The sequence below is a fragment of the Aethalodelphis obliquidens genome, unplaced genomic scaffold (genome assembly GCF_003676395.1).
Source record: "Aethalodelphis obliquidens isolate GAN/ISIS:26980383/991018 unplaced genomic scaffold, ASM367639v1 scaffold82, whole genome shotgun sequence".
In the NCBI taxonomy this organism is placed as follows: domain Eukaryota; kingdom Metazoa; phylum Chordata; class Mammalia; order Artiodactyla; family Delphinidae; genus Aethalodelphis; species Aethalodelphis obliquidens.
In genome coordinates this window covers 7,374,443-7,394,873 of record NW_020838026.1, presented here as the reverse complement: position 1 = coordinate 7,394,873, position 20,431 = coordinate 7,374,443, and the positions used below count along the sequence as shown (strand labels likewise).

Here is a 20,431-nt window from a genome sequence, read left to right as displayed (position 1 = left end):
GTGCCTCGTGTCTGTTGGACGTTCTCAGTCCTCTCATTTGTTTGACTTTTTCAGGAAGCTGCTCCCAAGCCTGAAAACGAAGAAGCCTCGGGAGCTCGTGCTGGTGATTGGAACGGGCATCAGTGCTGCAGTCGCACCCCAGGTCCCAGCCCTGAAATCCTGGAAGGGGTTGATTCAGGCCTTACTGGATGCGGCCATTGATTTTGATCTTCTAGAAGATGAGGAGAGCAAAAAATTTCAGAAATGTCTCCATGAAGACAAGAACCTTGTCCATGTTGCCCATGACCTCATCCAGAAACTCTCTCCTGTGAGTACCCTTGTGTGAGCCCTGGCATTCGATCTTTCCTAAAACCAGACACACATGCTGAACGCAATAAGGAGATTTATGTTTCTAGCCTATAGATTTGCATAACATTTGGCTCTTCTGCAAAATGTCAGTTTATGGACCCGAATCATGGTAGTTACCTTGACCTCATTTCAGTGTGTTGTGGTGGTGGTGGTGCGGGGGGGTTGGTGATGATGGTGATGATAATGTTGTTGAGGCCTTTATTTGTACAAAATGAGACCACTGTCCCATTATTGCTGTGTTTTAAATTTACTTTTTCTACACTCACTACTATAAAAGCTGTGTTCCCTGGCATCCATGCCTTTCAGGGAACCTCAGAAAGATTAGAGATAATTCTCATTTTGTGGATGAAGCAGCGCCAGTTTTTAATGTTCCTTTTAAAGGCAGTCACACATATATATATATATGGAATTTTGCTGCGTTTTAGCAAACTGAGCTGGAAATCAATTCCTGAATGATTTAAGGGCCTCTTTGTCTTGCTTCGTTTTAAAAATGTCTTAAAAATCAGGATTCACTTAAGATATATTTGGAAATAGTAGAGTAGCCAAAGCATATTTTAAAGCTTAATGAATTAAGTGCACCTTGAAAAAAAATGTAACTCTTATGCCTTAAAAAGTCAATTATCAGTGTTGATTTTTCCCCCTACGCCCTAGGGCCCATAGGAAAGAAGTGTCATTAAGTGTTAACCTGAAAGGCATTTAAAAGTATTGGTAATTCCCTCCTAGATCATGACTCATTCAAAAACTTAGGGCCTTTTACTTGTCTTTTCATTTCTTTGTGCTTGGGGTAAAATGTTACTAACCTAGAACAGTATAAAAAATTAATAGACTTTAAAGAGCTCATGGGACCTCCATCTCATACCATATACAAAAATTAGCTCAGTGGATTAAAGACCTAAATGTCAGAGCTAAAAACTATAAAACTCTTAGAAGAAAACGTAGTTTTAAAGCTTCATGACCTTGGATCTGGCAGTAGTTTTTTAATCATGACACCAAAAGCACAAGAATCAAAAGAAAAAATAGATAAACTGCACTTCACCAAAGTTGTAAAAACTACTAGGCTCACTGAGCATTATCAGGAAAGTGAGAAGACAGCCCCCAGAATGGGAGACGATGTCGACAATCCATATATCTGATAAGGGTGTAGTGTCCAGAATGTATTAAAAAAAACTCTTATAACTTAATAAAAACGCAAATAATCCAGTTTTTTCAGTTTAATTTGTTTTTGAAGTATAGTTGATTTACAGCGTTGTATTAGTCTCTGGTGTACAGCAAAATGATTCAGTTATACATATATTCTTTTTCATATTCTTTTCCATTATAGTTTATTACAAGATATCGAATATAGTTCCCTGTGCTATCCAGTAGGACCTTGTTGTTTATCTGTCTTATATAGTAATTCGTATCTGCTAATCCCAAACTCCTATCCCTCCCCTGCTTTGCCCTTTGGTAACCATAAGTTTGTTTTCTATGTCTCTGAGCCTGTTTCTGTTTTGTAAATTAATTCATTTGTATCATTTTTTAGATTCCATATGTGAGTGATGTCATATGATATTTGTCTTTCTCTGTCTGACCTACTTACTATGGTAATCTCTAGGTCTATCCATGTTGCTGCATATGGCATTATCTCATCCTTTTTTATGGCCAAGTAGTATCATTGTGTATATGTACCACATCTTCTTTGTCCATTCATCTGTGGATGGACATTTAGGTTGCTTCCATGTCTTGACTATTGTAAATAGTGCTGCTGTGAACATAGGGGTGCGTGTGTCTTTTTGAATTAGAGTTTTCTCCAGATATATGCCCAGGAGTGGGATTGCTGGGTCATTTGGTAGCTCTATTTAAGGAACCTCCATACTCTTTTCCATAGTGGCTGCACCAGTTTACATTCCCACCCCCACCCTCTCCAGCATTTAAAATAATCCAGTTTTTAAATGGCAAAGGATTTGAATAGTCATTTCTCCAAGGAAGATATACAAATAACCAATAAGTGTATGAAAAGATGCTTGACGTCATTAGTCATTAGAAAAATGCAAATCAGAAACTATGTCAGATACCACTTTACACACACTGGGCTAGCTAGAATCAAAGAGTTGGGTAATAAATGTTGACGAGGCTGTGGAGAAACTGTAACCCTCGTACGCTGCTGGGATTGTGAAGTGGTGCAGACAGGACGGAAAATAGTCTGGCCATTTCTCAAACAAATAAATAAAGTTGTCATATGACCCAACGATTCCACTTGTGCATACACACACACACACACACACACACACACACCCAAGAGAAATGAAAGTGTGTGTCCATACAAAAACTTATAAACAGATCTTTATAACATTACTCATAATAGACAAAAGCTGGAAATAGTGCAGATGTCCAGCAGCTGTCAAATAGATAAACAAAATGTGGCATATTCACACGATAGACTATTACCTGCCAATAAAAAGGAATCAAGTACTTACATGGTGCAATGTGCACGAAGCTTTAAAACATTACGCTGAGAGGAAGCCAGTCACAAAAGACCACATGTTAGAGGATTCCACTCATACGAAATGTCCAGAGTAGGGAAATCTGTTAGAGCAGAAAGTAGTTTAGTAGTTGCCTAGGACTGGAGCAGGGATGGAGGGCAGGAGGGTGATAGTAAAGGGATGGGATTTCTTTTTGAGATGAACATTTTCTAAAATTGACTGTGATGGGGAGTTCCCTGGTGGCCTAGTGGTTAGGATTTCGGGCTTTCACTGCTGCAGCTGGGGTTTAATGCCTGGTCGGGGTACCGAGAACCTGCAAGCCGAGTGGCACAGCCAAAAAAAAAAAAAAAAAAAATTGACTGTGGTGACAGTTGCACATATCTGTGGATATACAAATAACCACTGAATTGTGCACTTCAAATAGGTGAATTGTATGTTATGTGAACCATATCTCAGTAAAGCTGTTAAAAATAAAGGTAAGAGGATGGAAAAGCTGTAGGATTCAAACAGTAGTCAATGAAAGTGAGGATGGCTGTGTTAATATCTGCTAAGTACACTTGAGAGAAAAGAAGAAGAAAGCATAATTTTTTAATGTTCAAACAAAGACAAAATTGTTGTCATATAAAAAGGTAATTAAAGAGTATATAGACCCAAAATATAAGGGAAAAGTATTAAAGAAGTGTGTCAGCCCGGTAATAAAAATGTTGTCTTTCTGGGGGAAAAAAGAAAGAAAGAGCTCGTGAGGACAAAGAGTGCTGTATTAGTCCAGCAAGTCTTGTCTGCATGGTGCCGTGCCACTTGGCTGGACCCTTCATTCATCCTTTGAAAAGGTCTCCTGAGACTAGAAAGCATGACCTTGCTAGGTGCGTTAGTTATGATTGAAAGTAATGAGAGGATTTAAAGTCAGTGTCAATAAATGTATACTAACCAAACATCAAACTGGAGTCACTAATTATCTTTGGATGAAGATTTAGTATTCACCTTAAAGTGTAGTCGTAGTGTCAGTTCCAATAGAGTAGCAATTATCAAACTTTCTGGTCTCAAGACCCCTATATACGCCTAAAAATTACTGAGAATCTCAAACAGCTCTTGTTTATGTGGGTTATGTCTATTCATATTCACTATATTGAAAATTAAAACTGAGACATTTTTTAAATGTTAAATTCGTTAAAAATAATAATAAGCCTGTTACATGCTAACATAAACAACGTGCTTATCAAAAGCAACTATATTTTCCAAAAACAAAAATAAATTAGTGAGAAGAGTGGTATCATTTCACGTTTTGCAAATCTCTTCAATGTCTGGCTTAATTGAAAATGGATTCTCATATCTGCTTTACGTAGTCAGTCAGGTGTCTTTGTGAGGTTTTGGTTTGACTATACAAAAAAATCAGGGCTTACAGGTACATACTTGGAAAAGAGAAAAGTATTTTAATAGTCTTTTTGGATAACGTAGATACTCGTTGTTGATACTACACCAAAAATGCAGTAAGTGATGGCTTCCTAAAGATTAATAGCCATAAAGAATCTGATATCAGATCATATCCATGTTATTGGTGATATGGAATCTGAACTTCCCTTATGCTGTTGCATTAAGATCCATGATCCATCTTCTACCCATGCACGGTTTTGTAACATTACCCATTGGGAAAATACTGCTTCACTGAGGTGTACGTATCTTCTAGACTTTGACACATTTCATTATACCATCCAAAAAAATTGCATCCATTAATATCACCACCAATCTCATCACAAAGGTATTTGGAAGCTGTCAAGCTCATGGTGGCAGATAAAAGTTTTCTAAAAATCTGATTTTTGCTTGAAAGCTCAGCTTTCATCATTGGCAACAATGGCAGCGATCATTGGCTAGTTTTTCCTCGAAATGACAGGCTCACTTCATTTATTTTTGCAAGAATGCTGAGAATACTCAAATCTGAATAATCGTAGTTTGTCTGCCAGTCATTCTTTCAAGTAAAAATGATGTTTGATGAAAAAAAGGTGGCTAGTTCAGTTTAAAACTCAAAATCATCACGAGAGTGTCTGGCCTCAAGACCCCATCAGAGTGGGAAGTGCTTTGTGTGTACTTCCTGTTTTCCTTTACACAGAATATTACGACATGTACTTGAGGGTCAGTATTTAGTACAATTAATAATTTTTACTGCTTCATTTTACAGGACATTCTTAAGTGAAACTGGCATTCTTTTCTTACTGTAAGTCTTTGGTAGTGAAGAGTACTACTGTGATTACTGGCACAGCTGGGTTCCACTGTGCCTGTGTCCTGATTCATGCCAAGGCACCAGCAGTTTTACCTGCCATTGCTTTTGTACCATCAGTGTGAATATTAATACAGTTTGAAAGACAAATATCGCCTTAATACCATTATGAAAATAATTTTGACTTTGCAGACCCCTTAAAGAATCTTAGGAGGGCTTCCCTGGTTGCATAGTGGTTAAGAATCCACCTGCCAATGCAGGGGACATGGGTTCGAGCCCTGGTCCAGGAAGATCCCACATGCCACGGAGCAACTAAGCCCGTGCGCCACAACTACTGAACCTGCGCTCTAGAGGCCGTGAGCCACAAATACTGAGCCCACGAGCCGCAACTACTGAAGCCCGCACGCCTAGAGCCTGTGCTGCACAGCAAGAGAAGCCACTGCAATGAGAAGCCCGTGCACCGCAATGAAGAGTGGCCCCCGCTCGCCGCAAGTACAGAAAGCCCGCACGCAGCAACGAAGACCCAACGCAGCCAAAAATAAATAAGTAAAGAAATAAATTATTTTTAAAAAAAAAACAATCTTAGGAATCCATGGGCCACATGTTGAAAACCACTCCAGTAGGGGATATGTAAGGAAAAAATATAGGCAACCCAAAGGCTTAAAAGAGAGACACACACATAACACACATTTGGGTAAATATGAAGACTCTCTGAGTATTTGCTATTAAGGAATTAATATTATTGCATTTTTTTAGGTGTGATAGTGGTTTTGCAGACTGTTTTTTATATGTAAATGGGAATCCTTATCTTTAAGGAAACTGTTGAAGTGTCTGAATGATATGATGCCTGGGAATTCCTTCAGAAAAAATTCAGTGAAGGGGGTGGGATATGGTGGAGGGGAGTTTAGGTTAAACAGGATTGGCCATGTGTGATAATTGTTGAAATTGGTACTTGGGAGCAGGGGGGTTGGGGGGAGCACTGTGGAAGCGGGGAGAGATAATATTCTCCATTTTACTTTTGTGTGTCTTTGAAAATGTCCTTTTTTGGGGTTTTTTTTTTGTTGTTGGTTTTTTTGGTTTATTTTTTAAGAATCTAACAAACAACAGTAACATGACAGGGTTAATAGGCCCATCTACTGAGCCAGTTTCTTACAGTAGGGAAATGCCATTGCAAAAATTTTGGGTTTCAGAACCGGAAAGACAGTGCCATTTTTAAAGGCACTGGAACCCTGGGCAAATCACTTAAGGTCTCAGAATCTAATTTTGCACCTGTAAAACTGGGATAATGCTACTTATCCCACTTGAAAAATAAGTGAGAAAATGTATGGGAAGTGTCTGGCACATAGTAAATGCACTGTAAATGTTAATAACCTTGGTGAAAATGAGTCAGGATTTTTTTTGTAGTTTTTACTATGTCTGGGATCAGAAGGATGGGAGTTACAGGGTAGGAGGAAATGAAGCAACATTGGATTCAGTTCACTGTTTTAAATGAATGAGAAAATGTCCATAAATATGTGTGGGAGTTTGGCATTTCCTTTTGACCTTGGAACCTCCTTGTTTGTTTTCATTCTTTTGTCTTTACTTAGAGAGGCCATTTGTGGGAAATTCAGTTCTAGGGTCACCTGTTTCAAGAGAGAAAAAGTTGATTTTAAGTCTGAGGAAATCGATGCAGCTATAGAAGCCGCTTTCCTTCGTGTCTGTGTTGATATGCAAAATGTAATAACTGAAAGAGGACCCAAAGATAGTTAGCTAAAATAAGTGGCTCATGACTTTTATTTCCAGACTTTATTTAACCTTTTGTATTTCTTTTCTTAGAAGCAAGGAAGTATATCGCACACCCATGCTTACCTGTTCGTATACCCAGGTGTTTTTATCTGTGTGCATGATAACTAAACTGGTGCTGGCTTATTAGTGTTGTTTAACCGTGTGTGTATGAAAGATGAGGAAGTTCTTAAAGTCACCATATTCTTTAATTTTAAACTTAATTTTCATTTTTTGAATGGGTATTGTATTGTTTATACACATTGCACAAATACAAAATGATATAAAAGGTGTACATCCATCATGGCATCTCACTCGCACCCATGGCTTTGTCTACCTCCTTTCCCCGACTTGCCCCCAGTTGGTCACCACTCTTTTTGAGTATCCTTCCATTGTTCTTTTCTGTAAAAACAAGCACATGGGATTCTATTTATTCTTATTTCATTGCTTCCACCTCCATGTCAACAGGTAGCATTCTAGACATACTGACGTGTACTTGTTTGTTTTACGTGACAGTATATCCTGGACATCTTTCCATACCAGTTTCCTGTGTATGGATACTTGGCTTATTTCCAGTCTTTTACTGTCACAGGGAACAGAGCAGTGATAATGTTGCATATGTCATTTTATTTGTTTGCAATTACGTCTGTGGGATATATTCCCAGAAATGAGATTGCAAGATTATAGGGTACATGGATCGTAATGTTGATGGACATTAAAGGGGCACCATATTTTTAATAACAAATCTAGAACAGTGCCTGGCATTCAATAGTAGTTGACTCTTGGCATGTAGTGAAATTCAGTTTCTTCACTGTTCGTTTCTGATCAGATTGTTCATTCTGATTAAGTGTTAGAGTCCCTCCTTGGTTGCCTGTGGTCTGCTAATATGTGACGTAATAATTTATGCCATGATGTAAAGAGAGCGGACAGAAGTTGAAAAACGTGACCCCCATTCTTAGCCACATAAATCGTGGGCTGTTCCATCTAGTTAGCCCTAGAAAGGAGTCTGAGCCCACTGACAACAGGGTACAGTGAGAAGCCTGTCTTGTGGTAAATGTAGCAGAGAACAGCGACAGAGCTAGACAAACTTCTGGGTGTGTCATCACCAGGCAGAGGTACTGTTTCACCTCTGTGCTCTCATTTTTCTCCTGTGAAAATAATTTACCATTCACTTGGAAGGTATAATGAAAAAATGGATAATTTTATAAAATACTTTGAAAAAATAGGAAGCACATTCGGCAGATTGAAGTGTGCTTTATGAATCTACTTACGTGGTTCCGTGGAAACAGATCTTTATCGGTGCATAGTGCTATTAGAAAGGTATACAAGGCAAACCAGGAGGGTAGGGAGACTGCTAGGAGGATTATGGCTAGTCTGCTATCTAGCAGCTAATTGCAGTTACTTGGAGTTTGAATGGGGAATAATGGGGCCTTTAAGAACTGATTCCTGCTTAGATATTATCTACTGGAATGGTGTTGCAAGAATAAGATAGGGATCAGGTATTTGTCATAGCACACTGCAAAGCTACTTTCCTGTTTCAAATTCCTTTTGTCTAGGGATCACTTTGCCTTTTAAGTTAGAAAGCCAACTTCCCACTTGAGATTGGTATTATATTTCCTCATTAGTTCTCAGGGATATTTACCTGTAGTATTCAAAACAAACCCGGGAAAACAGTTATCTAAATGAACATTTGTTAAGAAATAGGGAGTCTGTTCAGAACTGATTAGTTTTGGTATTTTTAACAGTTGCAAAATAAAGATTTTTGGTAACCATTATCATGTACTGAATATTCTCCCTAGCAGCCTTGTAAACAAGTGGCTGAATTATACCAGGGAAAAAAACAGGCAGGGAGAAGGTAAGCGGTCTGTCCTGAATCCATCAGCATCTGTAAAAAGCACCTAGGATTAGAAAAAGACATGTTAAACCACATTTAGAGCTGTCTTTTAGTGGTTATGCCCTAGATACGGAAAGTTTAACAGAAAGTATTCTTACCTGAGGCCTCCTTAAAGGGTAGTTGGAGCTGTGCTTTCTGCCCCAGTTTTCCTTTGGTCTGGACAGTAGTCACCTCTCCTCGCCATGCCCATCTTCTTCATTCTATTAAACTGCCTATTTAGAGAGCGTGTGCTTCTTTGCATATGATGTAATAGTGCGGATCACTTGCTGTGTGCTAAAGCGTTGAGCTGGCAGCTGGCATGTATACTCCTGTTTTCCTTATTAGAACCCTGTGAGGGAGACAGTACTTTACTTTTTTTTTTTTTTTTTAATATTTTGGCCATGCTGCGCGGCATGTGGGATCTTAGTTCGCCGTCCAGGGAGCAAACCCGTGTCTCCTGCAGTGGAAGCACAGAGTCTTAACCACTGGACCGCCAGGGAAGTCCCAGAGACAGTATAAGTGCAAAGCACTCTTCAAAAAGTTGCTGTTATTTAATGGAAACAAATGACCTACCAAAATGCTAGAACTAACTTATCTCTCTTATATCCCTCCCCAGCGTACTAGTAATGTTCGATCCACATTTTTCAAGGACTGTTTATATGAAGTATTTGATGACTTGGAGTCAAAGATGGAAGATTCTGGTAAACAGCTACTTCAGTCAGTTCTCCACCTGATGGAAAATGGAGCCCTGGTATTAACTACAAATTTTGACAATCTCCTGGAACTGTATGCAGCAGATCAGGGAAAACAACTTGAATCCCTTGACCTTACTGATGAGAAGAAGGTAAAAAGTAAAGGATTAGTTTATCTCTTCAGGCCAGTGGATTGTATCCTCATGAGAAATACTGTTTTCTGGTTGGGATATTGTATAGTACTGGCATTTATGGAGAGGTAGAAAGGGAGACTGTTATCCCTGGTTGGATTTTAGTTTTTTGAGATAAAAATCAATGTACGTTTAAAAGCACAGATCGTAAAAGTGTTCAGTTCTGTGAGTTTTGACAGTTTCACCCGATCTCAAGCAAGATTATAGGAAGCCATTTGAACTGTGAGATGTAAATCTTGTAACACTAGATAATACCAGGTGGGTGCAGTATTGATTTAGAGTTCTCTGTTAGGATATATTGTTCATGGCATCTGTTGGAAATGTACGAAAGCTACTTTTTGATGTCTGGAGAGCCCGTTTCAAGCCAAATGACAGCTGGGTTGAGATTAGTATTCAAAGGACACCTCAGCAGACTTCTTTTTTTAATGTAGCCCATACTATACCTACGCCATCTCCCATAATATGGAATTACAGATGTCCATCTATGTCATCTAATGAGAGAAGGCTTTTATTAGAATGGTCACCAAAGGTTGTAATTTGAAATCTAGCACCAATGGGACATTCTATAGATAACACCATTTAATTGATGAAATACACTGAAGCCATAAAAGGGAAAATGTTTTCATTGCCATAAAAAGGTGTCAGAGACGTAATGATTGAAGAAGGAGGGGGGGGGCGGGGAAACCAAACAGATTATAAACCGCCACAGGGTCTCATTTGTCCTGCCCTGTAGTTTTTGTAATTTGCCTTCATACTTCGTTTTCCTGGGAGCCTGCCTTTGTGTCCCACTTAGAACCCAGCTAAGTAGAGTTTGAAGAGACAAATGACTCCCCCACGGGCACTCATGTCACAGCACTGCCTCTGCCAGAGCAGTAGCTATAATGCCAGTCTTGTGATTTTGCTGACCTTGAAGTCGAGTCGTAAAAGGAAATCCAAGTCGTAAAAGGAAATCCAATTTAGAGAAATGGTGCCGAAAAGACTGGTTTTCTCTGGCTGGAGTGTTTTCCACCTGCTGCCTCCATGCTTTGTATGGCCAGCTCCTTCTTCACCTGTAAGTCTTCACTTAACGAATCACTTCCTCTGAGAGGTCTTCTCTGACCATCCTAATTAAGAAAGGACCCACCTTATTTTTTGGTTCGTATTTTCAATGAAGCACTTGATATAACTTTCCATTTTCATCTTGGTTTGTTTGTTTTCTGCCTGTTTGCCCCAGAGGAATAGCAACCCCATTTGGACAGGAACCATGTCAGCCCTTCTTACCCTAATGCCTAAGATAGTACTGGGTACATAGTAGGTGCTCAGTAAATATTTTTTGAATTTATAAATGGTTGAATGAAATTAAAAAATGAATGGCAAGAAACAGCTTCCATGCTGTTTCTGATACAGTCTCCAAAGATCATGACCAGCATCAAAAGCGTAAGGGCCTTTTTAAAGTTATGGGTATCAATCAGACTTGAAATTTTCCTTCTCATTTTCACCCTGGAGTCTCAAGATTTGCTTTGTATTTTAGTCCACATTAGGGGCAGTATTGAAGTTTAAGGGTTAAAGCCATTGACTGGCAGTCAGAATAGAGCCTGGTAATACTCTAATTCTAAATCTCTGTGCCTCCTGACTGTTTTTCCCTAATGCATACCTTATTTCTCTAGAATGTTAAAAATAAATTTATACTGTCTCAAGTCCTTGGGAAAATGGAAACATGGGATCCAGTTGGCCCTTATTATCATTGTCATCTAAATAATCGTTCTTCACTGGTAGCCTTTTAGGTAACTCAGAGGTGACTGAAGTGATTCTTTTATCGCTTATCAATTGCTGCACAAGAAATCACCCTGAAAACTTTGTGGTTTAAAACAATGTTTTATTTGCCCGTGATAATGTGAATTTGCTACTTGAGCTGGGCTGATCGGCTCGGCTGGACAGTTCTGCCGGTTTTGCAAGTGACACACATGGCTGCAGTCCTCTGGGGGCCAGACCAGGTGGTGGTAGATGGCCTTGCTTGCGTGTCTGTTGGTGCAGGCAGTCGGCTGGGCCATCAGACTTCTTCACATGGTAGCTGGGTTCCACAAGCAGCAAAAGAGAAAGAAGACTCATTGTGCCAACGTTTTCCAAGCTTCTGCTCTTGTCTGCTAATGCCCCGTTGGCTACAGCAAGCCATATGGCCAAGCCTGGAGTAAGTGTGAAAGGGGACTAGACCAGGGCATCGATACAAGGTTTGACCTCTCGGGGATCCTTCCTGAAATGGTCATCCAGAGCTGTCATGTGTGTCACCAGTGGAAAGAGCCCTGTGGTTCCTGCAAATTAGACAAACAAATTCTCATTTTTGCTTGTTGCTTTCAAAGAGATATCACCAGACTTGCTGCCTTCATTCCTAACAGTCATGCCTGAAGTAGAAAGGGAGGCCACGTGGGGTGGCCACATTCTTGGCCTGTAGTATCAGGAAGCTGGAGAGTTATGTCAGAAGCCTAGTCCTCAGAAGAGCCTCTTGCCCATTGGGACCTTGAAGCGAGTGCTCAGCCCTGCCCACCTGGCTGAGCTGTGTTTGTGTTGTGCAGGTCCTCGAGTGGGCTCAGGAGAAGCGGAAGCTGAGCGTCTTGCACATCCATGGGGTCTACACCAACCCTAGTGGCATTGTCCTTCACCCAGCTGGCTATCAGAATGTGCTCAGGAACACTGAAGTTATGGTGAGTGGTGCTGACCTTGCCGCTCGGGAAAGCCTTCCTGGGAAACCTCTAAATACACCACTGGTCTTCCAGGGATAACAGTTTCTTCTCATTAATGAAAATTGGAAGGCCGGGGCTTCCCTGGGGGTCCAGTGGTTAAGACTCTGTGCTTCCAATGCAAGGGGCTCGGGTTCTGTCCCTGGTCGGGGAGCTAAGATCCCACGTGCCATATGGCGAGGCGGAAAAAAAAAAAAAAAAAGGAAGGCCAAGCATTCTTTCCTGTGCTTCTTAACTTGTGGGTGTACATGCCACCTTTGGAAATGTCAGACATCTCTTCAGGTGTCAAACTCTGAGGTTTTACTTTGTTCTTGATTGACACCCAGCAGATGGCACTCTGTTATTGGTGTCATTTTCACATACAGAGAAGACTTACTGCCCTTCATCGTTTGGTATATATAGTGTTAATGGCCCTCTCTATGCCAAAGCTAATTTATGCAGCTGTTCACTGACCAGTCACTACTAGGGCGTACATTCTAAAGAGATTTTATATAAATGGTGGTGGTTTTATATTGAATCATCACACTTATTCACTTATTGCTCACTGGAAAACATAGAGAAAAATTTGGATAGGGTGATAAAATGGAGGCTTTCTTTGTGAAAAAAGACCAAGAAAATGTGATGTTTTCTGAAGCATAAGGGGACCTTTTTTCACCTGTTCTTTCCCTGACGTGTTATAGCTGCATCTGTCATCACTATCATTTCTAATATTTTTATATTTATATATGTGTAGTGTGTGAGATATATATATATATATACACACACACACACACACGTATATAAATGTATACACACATGTATATATTAATATTCTAAGTGTCAGGCTTTCTTTGAGCACATCTGGTGATGGAATTCTCTAGTTATCCACGGCTTATTCTGTTAAGCAAAAAAGGCAGATATGCTCAAGAAAATGGGAAGAGTAAGCTATACTGAAGACTACTCATTGCCTTATGGCCTCTGGGCACATAGATCTAAAAAATAAACTGTAAGGCATAGACCAGTGAGACCCTGAATAGAGAGCCTGCAGGAGAATTCCAGGTAAAGATACAATTTTAGGACAGTCATCAAGTTACAATAATAAACAATGAGGAGGTCAGACTCCTTCACGGGGATGCACCTCCCCTCTTAAATGCTGGTTAATCGGTCATCACAGTCTGCTAAATGCAGCAGTTATGACCTTGTTGACTCTTGTTTCAGACATGTCTTCACGTGTCATTAATATGTTTCTTTTCCTACAAGAGAGAGATTCAGAAGCTCTATGAAAACAAGTCGTTCCTTTTCCTGGGCTGTGGCTGGACTGTGGATGACACCACTTTCCAAGCCCTTTTTCTGGAGGCTGTCAAGCACAAATCTGACTTAGAACATTTCATGCTGGTTCGGAGAGGAGATGTGGACGAGTTCAAGAAGCTTCGAGAAAACATGCTGGACAAAGGGATTAAAGTCATCTCCTATGGAAATGAATATGCTGACCTTCCAGAGTATTTCAAGCGACTGACATGTGAGATCTCCACGAGGGGAAGGTCAGGTAAGATGCGTTTTGAGACTGAGAGGGGTCGGAGGGCAACCGCTCTTCAGCCTCTTATGTGTTTGTGGTGGGTAAAGTCATCACCAAGATGAGGAATATAATCCTAACCAGATTATGAAGGGAGATGGCGGTTAGTCTTCAGATTAATCAGCGAAATGCAATTAGAGTTTAGATTTCAAAATAGAGAAGAATGATAACTCCCTTTCGGCTAAGGCCGTGAGGAAAGGAATAAATACATTCATGTAGTATTGGTGAGAAGATAAAGTGAGTACAACTTTTCTGAAGGGGAAATTTGGAATATGTTCCGACGTTTAAAACCTTTGACCCAGAAATCCCACTTGATACAGTTTATCTTAGGAGAAGTTTCTCCTAAGGCCGTGAGGAAAGGAATACATTCATGTAGTATTGGTGAGAAGGTAAAGTTAGTACAACTTTTCTGAAGGGGAAATTTGGAATATGTTCAGAAGTTTAAAACCTTTGACCCAGAAATCCCACTTGATACAATTTATCTCAGGAGAAGTTTCTCCTAAGGAGATCACGGGATACTTGCACAGTTATACTACACAGTTGCACAAAGATACAAGTGTAGGGATGTAATCAGTGTTGTCGATAAATGGCAAAAATTGGAAGCAATCTAAAATGTTCCAGAAAATGGGGGATTCTATAAATACACCATTTATTAATTGATGAAATACATAAGAAGCCATAAAAGAAAAAATGCTTTTACTGGCCAAAATAATGTCAGAGATATAATACTGTGAGTGACAAAAAAAAAAAAAAAAAAAAAAACGGTTGTAAAATGCCACCATGGTCAGTCCCTGGCATACAAAATTGTAGATATAGTCTATTTTTGTATGCTTGTATGAGAAATCTCTGGAATGAAGTTTACTAAATTAACTGTGGTTATCTCTATGAAGTAGGATTTAATGTGTTTTTTTTAATATTTTGTTTCTATGTTAGCATTTTCTATGATTATGCGTTGTCTTTATAAACAGAAAAATAAAAAACACACTTTGAAAATGCTATTTGGAAACTGTTATGGTGGAATTAAAGTCAGAGGTTAGGGGTACCACTCACTTGACATTTTACCTCCAGGTTCTAACAGGAAAGCCAAATGGGGATAAAAGGTTCAGTTTATTAATGGCTCCAGGCAAGTTCTCAGTTAATCTACAAAATGCAAAACCTTTTGGTATAGCTAAATTGGAGAATGCTTTTTAAAATCTCAGTTTGAATAAAGCCGGGCCTCAGGGTATGGCCATTCTGACTCACCACACAGTTCCAAAGGAACTTTCCTGCTGTATGTAGAATATGTTCTTGAAAAGTCATGTGCCAGTATTCATTTTCATTGTCAATCTGAATACATGTTAGGGAGCCTGTTAAGGTACAGGTAATTTAGTAGATTAAATTGATCTATTAATTAATTAATTTATTAGTCTATTAGTAGATTAATAGATTGATTTAATTGTCCTATACCCAATAATCAATCCCAGGTTTCTCTTCTGAATCAGATTGCTTCAAGTGGAATTCTCCTGTGATGAGAAATTCCATAAGCTCTTATTATCCATGGCTGTGTTTCGATGGAACAAGGTCTGTAAAGGGCATCACCATAACTGAACGCTGAAAACTAGGTCTACCCTTTTTCCAGAAGACTTTTTAAAAAAACCCTTAAAAAGACAAATCTTCTGGTTTATCTCTTTTGTGAAAACAATTTGCTATTCTTTCTTGCGGGTATGTTTTCTGCTGTCCTGCAGTGTTCCAGATTCTTCTGCTGTTTGCCCACACATAGGACTCTCAGTAGGCTTTTTCCACTGGGCAAGGAGTACATAGCCAAGCTCTACTTATTTCTTTTGATCTGCGTTCTGAGCTATTCCACCCGGGGAAGATGCTAGGGTGGAAAAGAACAAAATCCTGCCGGACAGCTGTTCCTCTTACACTGTGTCTTTTCTTGACAAAAACCATCAGAAGTATTGTGGAGCAGCACAGACTCTTTCATTAGCTGCATGGGCTTCCTAACAGAGCAGCTCTTCTCAAAGTTATCACTCATTAAGGTATTGTGAATTGTTAAAAATCAAGGATTTTCAGTGTGGCCAGGGGCTTTATTAGAATGGTCAGCTAAGTTTGTGATCTAAAATCTAGCAGAGCGGTTTTAGGTTAAAAACACTTTTTTGTTTTGAGACCGGTCAAGCTTACCTTCCATCCGTGGTTATGTTTTGATTCTTTATAGATAAGTACCGATGAGAGGTCCGAGGTCTTTTGCTGATGTTTTCTTTTTTTAACCCTGGCCTCTTGCTGTGTGCCTTGCTTTGTGCTGTGTACTCGCTTTTGCGTAGTGAGAATTACTTGGGTTCAGAAGATTCTGTAGGATCCCGGTACATTTATTTCAGAAAAACCAAGTAATGGGGAAAGGAAAATAATTCTTTTATAATTCATTACTGTAATAGAAGCAGTTACTTTGGTATATTTCAGGTAAGTTTTCCTTGTGCATTTCTTCATGGCTGTAAACAAAGTACACATACACTCCTGGTACTTTTTTTTTTTAATTAATTAACTTATTTTTGGCTGCATTAGGTCTTTGTTGCTGCGTGTGGGCTTTCTCCAGTTGTGGCGAGCAGGGGCTACTCTTCGTTGCAGTGCGCGGGCTTCTTATTGTGGTGGCTTCTCTTGTTGCAGAGCATGGGCTCTAGGAACGTGGGCTTCAGTAGTTGTGGCTCGTGGGCTCTAGAGCACTGGCTCAGTAGTTGTGGTGCATGGGCTTAGTTGCTCTGCGGCATGTGGGATCTTCCCGGACCAGGGCTCGAACCCATGTCCCCTGCATTGGCAGGCGGATTCTTAACCACTGCGCCACCAGGGAAGCCCCCGGTCCTTTTTTTTATTCAGTGATACATCATACATTTTCCCACATGGCTGCAGTCTTCATAACCAGTATTTTTTTTTAGATTTCTTTTCATATGGACCTTTTTTTTTAAATTTAAAATGTAACCTTTTATTTATTTTGAATTTTATTTTATTTATTTTTTATACAGCGGGTTCTTATTAGTTATCTATTTTATACATATTAGTGTAGATGTGTCAATCCCAATCTCCCAATTCATCCCACCACCACCCCCCGCGGCTTTCCCCCCTTGGTGTCCATACGTTTGTTCTCTACATCTTTGTGTCTGTTTCTGCCCTGAAAACTGGTTCATCTGGACCGTTTTTCTAGGTTACACATACATGTGTTAATATACGATATTTGTTTTTCTCTTTCTGACTTACTTCACTCTGTATGACAGTCTCTAGATCCATCCACGTCTCTACAAATGACCCAATTTCGCTCCTTTTTATGGCTGAGTAATAATACTCCATTGTATATATGTACCACATCTTCTTTATCCATTCGTCTGTCGATGGGCATTTAGGTTGCTTCCATGACCTGGCTATTGTAAATAGTGCTGCAGTGAACATTGGGGTGCATGTGTCTTTTTGAATTATGGTTTTCTCTGCGTATATGCCCAGTAGTGGGATTGCTGGGTCATATGGTAATTCTATTTTTAGTTTTTTAAGGAACCTCCATACTGTTCTCCATAGTGGCTGTATCAATTTACATTCTCACCAACAGTGCAAGAGGGTTCCCTTTTCTCCACACCCTCTCCAGCATTTGTCGTTTGTAGATTTTCTGATGATGCCCATTCTAACCGGTGTGAGGTGATACCTCATTGTAGTTTTGATTTGCATTTCTCTGATTAGTGATGTTGAGCAGCTTTTCATGTGCTTCTTGGCCATCTGTATGTCTTCTTTGGAGAAATGTCTATGTAGGTCTTCTGCCCATTTTTGGGTTGTTTGTTTTTTTAATATTGAGCTGCATGAGCTGTTTATATATTTTGGAGATTAATCCTTTGTCCGTTGATTCATGTGCAAATATTTTCTCTCATTCTGAGGGTTGTCTTTTCGTCTTGTTCGTAGTTTCCTTTGCTGTGCAAAAGCTTTTAAGTTTCATTAGGTCCCATTTATTTTTGTTTTTATTTCCATTACTCTAGGAGCTGAATCAAAAAATACCTTGCTGTGATTTATGTCAAAGAGTGTTCTTCCTATGTTTTCCTCTAAGAGTTTTATAGTGTCCGGTCTTACATTTAGGTCTCTAATCCATTTTGAGTTTATTTTTGTGTATGGTGTTAGGGAGTGTTCTAATTTCATTCTTTTACATGTAGCTGTCCAGGTTTCCCAGCACCACTTATTGAAGAGACTGTCTTTTCTCCACTGTATATCCTTGCCTCCCTTGTCATAGATTAGTTAACCACAGGTGCGTGGGTTTATCTCTGGGTTTTCTATCCTGTTCCATTGATCTGTATTTCTGTTTTTGTGCCAGTACCATATTGTCTTGATTACTGTAGCTTTGTAGTATAGTCTGAAGTCAGGGAGTCTGATTCCTCCAGCTCTTTTTTTTTCCCTCAAGACTGCTTTGGCTATTCGGGGTCTTTTGTGTCTCCATACAAATTTTAAGATTTTTTGTTCTGGTTCTGTAAAAAATGCCCATAACCAGTGTTTTTAATGACTGTGTTATAATCCAGTGTGGATGTCACAGTTACCTAATTATTCCCCTATGTTAGGCAGTATCTAGTTTTTTCTATTGTAAGCACTGTTGTAATGAATGGTACAGTTTTTCCTTTTGCCAGTAGGATGGGTTCTCAGTGTAATTACTAGGTCAAAGGGCATGAACATTTTAGTGGTTGATAAATACTGCTCAAGTGCTTTCCAAGAGAGGAATACCAGTTTGTGTGTTTGGGTGCTGTCTTTTGTTTATATTCTAATTGGCCATGTTTCTGATTGCTATTCTTTCCTCCCGTGTGTTCAGATTTAAACCTCTTCCTATATATTATCTATCCCAGTGCTGTCCAATAGAATTTTCTGCAATGATAGAAATATTCTGTAATCTTCTCTGTCCAGTGCTGTATCCACAAGCCGCATGTGACCATTGAGCATTTGAAGTGTGGTTAGTGTGACTGAGGAACAGAATTTTTTTTTTTCTCCTGGCCGCACCACTTGGCTTGCGGGATCTTAGTCCCCCACCCAGGGATTGAACCCAGGTCCCTGCAGTGGAAGCTTGGAGTCCTAACCACCGGACCACTAGGGAGTTCCCTGAGGAACAGAATTTTTAATTTAATTTAAAACTAAACAGCACATGTGGCCAGTGGGACGGCACAGCTCTAAACCCATTTTATACCGTGGGCGTGTCTGCTACTTTTCACTCTTCTACTTGGTTGAATTTGCCCCCTTGCACGCTGCTTCCTTTTCACTCTTGTACTTGGTTGAATCTGCCTCCTTGCACGCTGCTTCCTGACCCCAGCTGGAGTAGTTTTTTTTACCTAAACTTGGCCTTCTGGACTAGTTAGGGACAGCAAGCACACTTGTTTTGTTCACAAGTAATGTCCGTGTACTCAGGGACCTCACTGCTTCCCTGTTGTTTAATACAACAGTGTGAAGACTAACTGGTTTACTGTCCTGCCTAATGTGTGCATTCCTAAATAATGTCATCCTTCTTAGTCAGACCATGTACTTTCATCTCCCTTTAGTTGGTTGCTTTTCTATTATTAATAGTTTTAGCTTTTCAGCCAAATATCTGATACTGGTGTATGTTCTGTTTAGCAGGGACGGTAAGAGAAGGCCAGCTAAGTGGCTCAGAAGGCCAGCTAAATGGCTCATCGACAGCACACAGTGAAATGAGAGGTATACTGTTTCCTGTTCTACTATTTGTCAGTTTGTCAGCAGAAAATGCTTTCCCAGAATTTAGTTAAGACCTTGGAGAACCTCTCCTACCTATTAAAGCGTCTGTATTTTCCCACCAAGTCTGTTACAAGTTTCCTAGTATCTTGTGTCTTGTCTTCTGAAGGGTTAAGCTTGACTTAAATTTCTGCAGCTTTAGATGTGTAAACCTGTTTTGTGAAACTTCACTTAACTCTCTCCCTTCTCTCTCCACAGACTGTAGTACATGAGAGGGCTAGAGGAATCACCACCATTAGCCCAAGCTGTAAGGGCCTACCGTGGACAGTGTTTAACAAGTAAACTCACAAGAACCCAAAACAGCTCCTAGGAACTACCAGAACGCAGAGGTTGAAGGCCGGGGTTAGTGGGCGGGTGTCGCAGCTTACCCCTTCGTGCCGTGCCGGCTGCTTCCTGATCCTCTGCGGCCTGTTCCAGTTCAATACCCAAGTGACAAGGGACCCGGAGGCCGCCCCGCCCCACCCCCAGGCTGGACAGGCCTATGTCCACACAGCAGATCCACGGGACATCTCTACCGACCGTGGCCACAGCTCCGCATGAAGAACTCGGGATCTAGATGCCACGGGATCGCCGCGGCCCTTGTTGCAGTTTTGTACTCTATACTTGGTTTTTCAGTTAAGCTTAATGGCATTTTTAAAACATGGCTTGAAGCTCTAGTTTTCTAGATCTTTTACAGTGTACAGTCTTTTACATAATTGAGTTGTATTAAAAGCTTGTTCATTTACTTCCCAGGGCCCCAGCTCTACTTTGAGTCACTTTAGAAAACTCCTAACCTGCAAAGATACAAGCCGAATTTAAATTTTAAAAGTTCTCTTCTTTCACCTTGGGGGAAGGTGACCTCATTCTTGGGACAACTACTTATTTTTACCTGATTCCTCAGCATTATCAATTCCTGT

At 40.0% G+C, this 20,431-nt stretch overlaps 1 protein-coding gene across 3 annotated transcripts in view; it reads left to right on the top strand.

The window, feature by feature from the left end:
- SIRAL1 (SIR2 antiphage like 1) overlaps nt 1-20,263 on the top strand; it is a 41,776-nt gene extending 21,513 nt beyond the window's left edge. Inside the window, exons 3-8 of one of the 3 annotated variants that reach the window (XM_027093028.1) lie at nt 55-307; nt 9,273-9,500; nt 12,089-12,217; nt 13,493-13,778; nt 19,404-19,481; nt 19,734-20,263. In XM_027093028.1, the coding sequence (XP_026948829.1) occupies nt 55-307; nt 9,273-9,500; nt 12,089-12,217; nt 13,493-13,778; nt 19,404-19,481; nt 19,734-19,747 (988 nt within the window). In that variant the 3' untranslated portion in view covers nt 19,748-20,263. Of the gene's footprint in view, nt 1-54; nt 308-9,272; nt 9,501-12,088; nt 12,218-13,492; nt 13,779-19,400; nt 19,482-19,733 lie in introns of all 3 variants that reach the window. The other 2 variants (XM_027093027.1, XM_027093029.1) reach the window with 2 other exon arrangements.
- The last annotated feature ends 168 nt before the right edge of the window (nt 20,264-20,431 follow it).